This window comes from Quercus lobata, unplaced genomic scaffold (genome assembly GCF_001633185.2).
Source record: "Quercus lobata isolate SW786 unplaced genomic scaffold, ValleyOak3.0 Primary Assembly Scq3eQI_170, whole genome shotgun sequence".
Taxonomy (NCBI): Eukaryota; Viridiplantae; Streptophyta; class Magnoliopsida; order Fagales; family Fagaceae; genus Quercus; species Quercus lobata.
Genome location: NW_022154719.1, coordinates 81961 through 86920, shown reverse-complemented (window position 1 = coordinate 86920; position 4960 = coordinate 81961). Strand labels below are relative to the sequence as shown.

The following is a 4960-nucleotide window of genomic DNA, read 5'->3' as shown; positions in this document are numbered from 1 at the left end:
TTGTTGTATTGAGATTTAGTTAGTTAGTTAGTTACAGTTCCAAGCATGTTAATTACATTTAACACATGTTGGAATTATTAATACACATGGAGAATAATAGAACCAATAGGATAAGGCCATGTGGGCCAATGAGATTAGAGCTAGTCTCCTATAAATACATGATTGTAATTTAACATTGAATATGAAATGAAAAATAAACCAATTTGTTAGTGCATTAGTGCATCTCTCTCTCTCTCTCTCTCTCTCTCTCTCTCTCTAGAGGATGACTACCTTGAATTAAGTAAATTTCCCTACAATCCCTATCAATTCCCCTATAATTCCCATCAATCTCCATTAGGAACCACCAGGTTCCTAACATAAATTTCGTTTTCTATGAGTAAGACTGGAGTTTTAATTGATTAATATAATAATAGAATGCAAGGGGGTGGTATGCACTGGTCAGATTCCATGCCTTACATAACATTACTACATTTTCTACTTTCATACCCAAATGTGGGGTCTTATGTGATTTTTTTTTTATAATTTAAAAAAATATGTAAGTTGTCCACCTTTTTTTTTTTTTTTTTCTCCACTCTTAATATGGTCCAAAGAATTGATTGATGCTACTATAAATTTTACAAATTGATGTGTTACCAATGATAAGAAGCAATTAAAAAAAAAAATTATAGTATTGAGCATTAACCAAATTGACGGTTAATAAACTGTATATATTATTTAAATGTTATTTAAATATGAAAAAGGCTCATTTAAAAGATACCACCTTACACCTAAAATTGTATTGAACCAACCCCTAATATAAGATGTTCTTACTTCTTAGGCTATCAAACCTTTTGTATGGAGAAAAAAAGTAGTGTACATGTAATTCAAGTGTAAGTGTGCAACTCTTATAAGCGTGCCTCTTATGTATAAGCATTGATTCTGATACGGAGTTAAAGTGTTTTTCTTATAAAAGATTTACACGTTAATTAAGACTTTAAGGTGTGGGTGATCAATGTGATATATTCTTGCATGAGGAGGAGAGATTCGTTATGAGCTCAAACATGAGAATTCGGTACTTCTAATATAGCCTCTTAATATATATATATATATATATATATATATATATATGAACTTGAACAATTTATTTGGATAACTGTCTCAAATAATTAGAAACCAATATAGAAGATCGCTGAATCGTTTTATTTGGCCATAGATTATACATAAACAAAATATGAACCAGTTCCCACGACATTAACCAATATTTGGAGTTATCTCTAGAACGTTGACAAGTAGTTTTTAGCAGGGTTTGAATGTTATCCTTTCTAGATTTAATTATCTATCACTTTGTTTTCAAAGATTTGAATCTTAAAAAGTGAAAAACATACCTTTTCTTTTTCTTTTATGAGAAACAAAACATACATTTTTCAATTGGTCAATGATGTCGATTGCTTAACTATGGGTAAAATCCATTGGTTACAAAATTTGGGTAATTAAATTGGAATAATTAACAAGGGGTCACCGTCAAATTACAATTCGAGTAATACATTGTTATTAATTATTATAACATTACTTTTTTGGGAAAATCATCCCTAACTTACTAGACAATCCATCACATACATGTTTTTAAACAAGCACTGTGATTATCTATATGACTTGTTGAGAAATTTGTATCTCAAAATGTTCATCAATCTATGCATATCAATAGAATGTAGAAACCTCATTTTATATACTAAAGCAACCTTAGCCAAAAGTTCCGCACAGAATATTAAACATAATTGATTTTATTTATTTTGAATCCTTCATTACAACTTATCAAAGAGTGACAACTATTACACAATCTTCTTCTTTTTTGGCAACAATCAACTTATTTTTTTACAATAAGGAACTCAGATGCAAATTGACAATTGAAAACTATTGAAGAAATTGAAGGCATGTATATAACAATTTCTTTGAAAAAATTAAAGGCCAGCTGTGTAAGGCACGTTGGTAACCGGCAACCATGAACCGCCAAAGATGAAGTTTGCAACTGTGTATTGTGAAGCTATAGATGCACTAGTAATGACATGGTAGCCAGGCCAATTAACTCTATTAGCAGTCGATGAGCCTGGCCCCGTGTTGGCATACTCCCCATAGTACAAGGTATTGAGGGCAAAATTTCCACTCCATTCCTTCCATCCAGCTGGAGCAATCAAGCTATTTAAGTATGTTTTCACAAAAACCGTGCGTGAATACTTCTTCCATGGCCTCCCTAAGTATGTCTTAACTGAGCTCTGGGATGACATTAAATCTGAAGCAGCCTTAACTGTACAATCATGAATGGAAATTCCAGTATTTTGATTAGGGTCAGTCCTACCTTGGGCAGTGAGAGTGTTGGTCTTGTTAGGAGGGTAACAAGCATAAATGTTACAATTTTGCAACAGAACTGCTGCATTTCCAAATATGAAATCAACTGTACCATATATGTCACATTCCCTATAGAATTGCCTTTGGGAATGGACATAGAGGGTGTCTTGGTATCCTTCCAAGCTGCACCTGTAAAATACCGAGAGATCGGACCCAGAACGAAGGGCCACGGCTTGATGATTTGCTGCTCCAGCAGTGTTCCTTATAGTGATGTCGCGAGCAATGAATCCATCTCCCACGACAGCTGAAAATTCAAAATAACAAGAGCTTAATTTTCATGTCAATATTTGAGTCAAATTCTAGATTTAACATTCATTATTTTAGTAAAATTATGACTATATAAGCTGTAAGACATAATATTTTGGGGTAATTAGTTGTGGAAGTTAGCTAGGACCACTAGTAATTAAATACAACAATAGTTATCAGCATAAAAGCCTTATTATATATACAAAATCTTGTCAAATTAGATGACTAAGTAATCGTACTTAATTTTGAAAAGAAGTCTAAAATATATAATCGATAACTATAGCCTCTTGAAAATTAAGAAAGTACATATCCAATATATGTATTGAATGTGAATCTTACAAACTCAAGAGAACCCCATGTTATGGGACATCCAATACATGCGTTAGATGCAAGAGACAATTTTTCTATCCTTTGAAACTAAACCTACATGTGTGACTTGGAGAGATTTAAAAAAAAAAAATTAAAATTAAAAAAAATTAAAAATCGAAAACCAAGCCTTGGTTTGGTATATGAATAACGTGCATTATGCATGAAATATGAATCCTTTCAAATTCAAAGTTTGATCAATAATCTCACTAAAATTTTTAAATTATGCACTCAATAACTCAGTTGACTTATATATCTAAAAATTCCACTGAGGTCAATTTACGTAAGAAGGTGTTTTTTTTTTTTTTTTTTTTTTTTTTTTTTTTTTTTTTTTTTTTTTTTTTTTCCCTTCGAACTAGTCAGAAGTTTCTTGGTATTCTTGCATTACTTGATCCAGACCTTTCAAACCTCTAAACTCCCACTTCTTATTAATCTCTTCTATCACATATCTAAACCTAATTTTTTTTAGTCCAAGCCATGATTTTATCCACTAAGACTTATAAATATATATGTAATATTTTGTAGGGAACCAATTAACAACAATTTCTTAACACTAAAATTTAGCACATATATTATTAGAAATCAATTGAATTTACTTAACCAATTGTGGCTGAATTGAAGGTTGTAGAACCTCCACCAACACTTTTGCTCCCAGTGACTATGGTTTTTCCTATACCATATCCTACCAACATAATATTTTTCAACTTTATCTCAACATTTTCTTTGTATGTCCCAGCCTTCACGTATATCACAAACCTCCCACTTCTTGATCGTGACGAAGCTGCACTTATCGCCTCCTTTATCGTCTTATAATTCCCTGAACCATCTTGTGCCACCACAATATTAGCCTTAGGAGCCGAAGAAGACTGCAAGAGTTTCCGGTCCCCAGGCTTAACCCAAGTTGGGAAACCATATTTGTAACTCGGTACAGTGTATGGAAATTTGTTAAGAGACAAAGCGTTGCTAATTAGCTTAGAAACGTTGTTTGACATCAAGGGCAAGAGATTGTCCAGGACCCCTAGCTCAATAAACCCGGCCCGACAAGTCTCAAGGTCCGTGCTGAGCCATGTTTGAGCATCGGTTTGGCTGCACTTGACATTAGGGTCAATGGTTTTGTTAAGCCTGTAGTGGGTATACTCATAAAGCTCAAGGCAATCTGCCCATGCAGCCTTTTCACGAGCATTTTTGCTCTTGGGCCCTAGTGAAATTATGTTACTTTGAGCTTTTAGGGCACGTTCTAGTGCTAGTTGCTTTGAGATTGTGAAAAAATCGGACTTTTGCTTGATGGGGCTGTGGTAATTAAGCTTCTGGCTTAAAAAATAATCTTATTGTATGAACTTCGATTCTTTTAAGATGGTGGATTCAAGTTTACCTTGAGGATAGCTAGGTCAAATCCTCCCCAGGTTTTTACCGGTTTGGTTTCCTGGGTGATCATATCTTTGTGTTATTTATCTTTCCGCTGCTTTGCATGATATGATCTTTGTGATTGTGATAACCTAGATTTGTTAAATTGGACTAAGTAACAACTTGGCTAATTACCTAGGTTAAATCAATTGTGTATTAAGGGGTCTAAAAACTACCAAAATCCATTTGTTTTTGAATTGTCAGGAACGGGTTCTGGAAATGAGCGTAAGATTTTGGGCCATTAAATTAAATTTCATATGACAGATTATCTGTGTGTATTTCAATGGATAGTAAAACAATTGCAGGACTGAAATAATTTATTTTAATTTTGATTTTATTTATGAAAAAGTAATGTGGTTCTCTTATTAATTAATAAATAAATTTTGTCTTCTGTGAGTAAGACTGGAGTTCTAATTGATTAATATAATAATAGAACGCAATGAGGTGATATGCATTGGTCAGATTCCATGCCTTACATAACATTACTACATTTTCTACATTCATAACCAAATGTGGGGTCTTATGTGAATTTTTTTTTTTTTTAATTTTAAAAAATATGTAA

The 4960-nt window shown here is 32.8% G+C and overlaps 1 protein-coding gene across 1 annotated transcript; it reads right to left on the bottom strand.

The window, feature by feature from the left end:
* Positions 1 to 1937: 1937 nt before the first annotated feature.
* LOC115973106 (pectinesterase 2-like) lies at positions 1938 to 4584 on the bottom strand. The gene is made up of 3 exons (XM_031093341.1): positions 4575 to 4584; positions 3596 to 4318; positions 1938 to 2626 (listed from the first exon to the last, which is right to left on the bottom strand). Exons 1-3 carry the CDS (start codon positions 4582 to 4584, stop codon positions 1938 to 1940), a joined length of 1422 nt encoding a protein of 473 aa, XP_030949201.1.
* Between the last annotated feature and the right edge of the window lie 376 nt (positions 4585 to 4960).

Excerpts from the sequence above, each read along its gene's own strand:
- LOC115973106 (XM_031093341.1), bottom strand. Across the intron at positions 2,627-3,595 it reads CTTCAATTCAGCCACAATTG|CTGTCGTGGGAGATGGATTC; the intron begins GTTAAGTAAATT and ends TTGAATTTTCAG.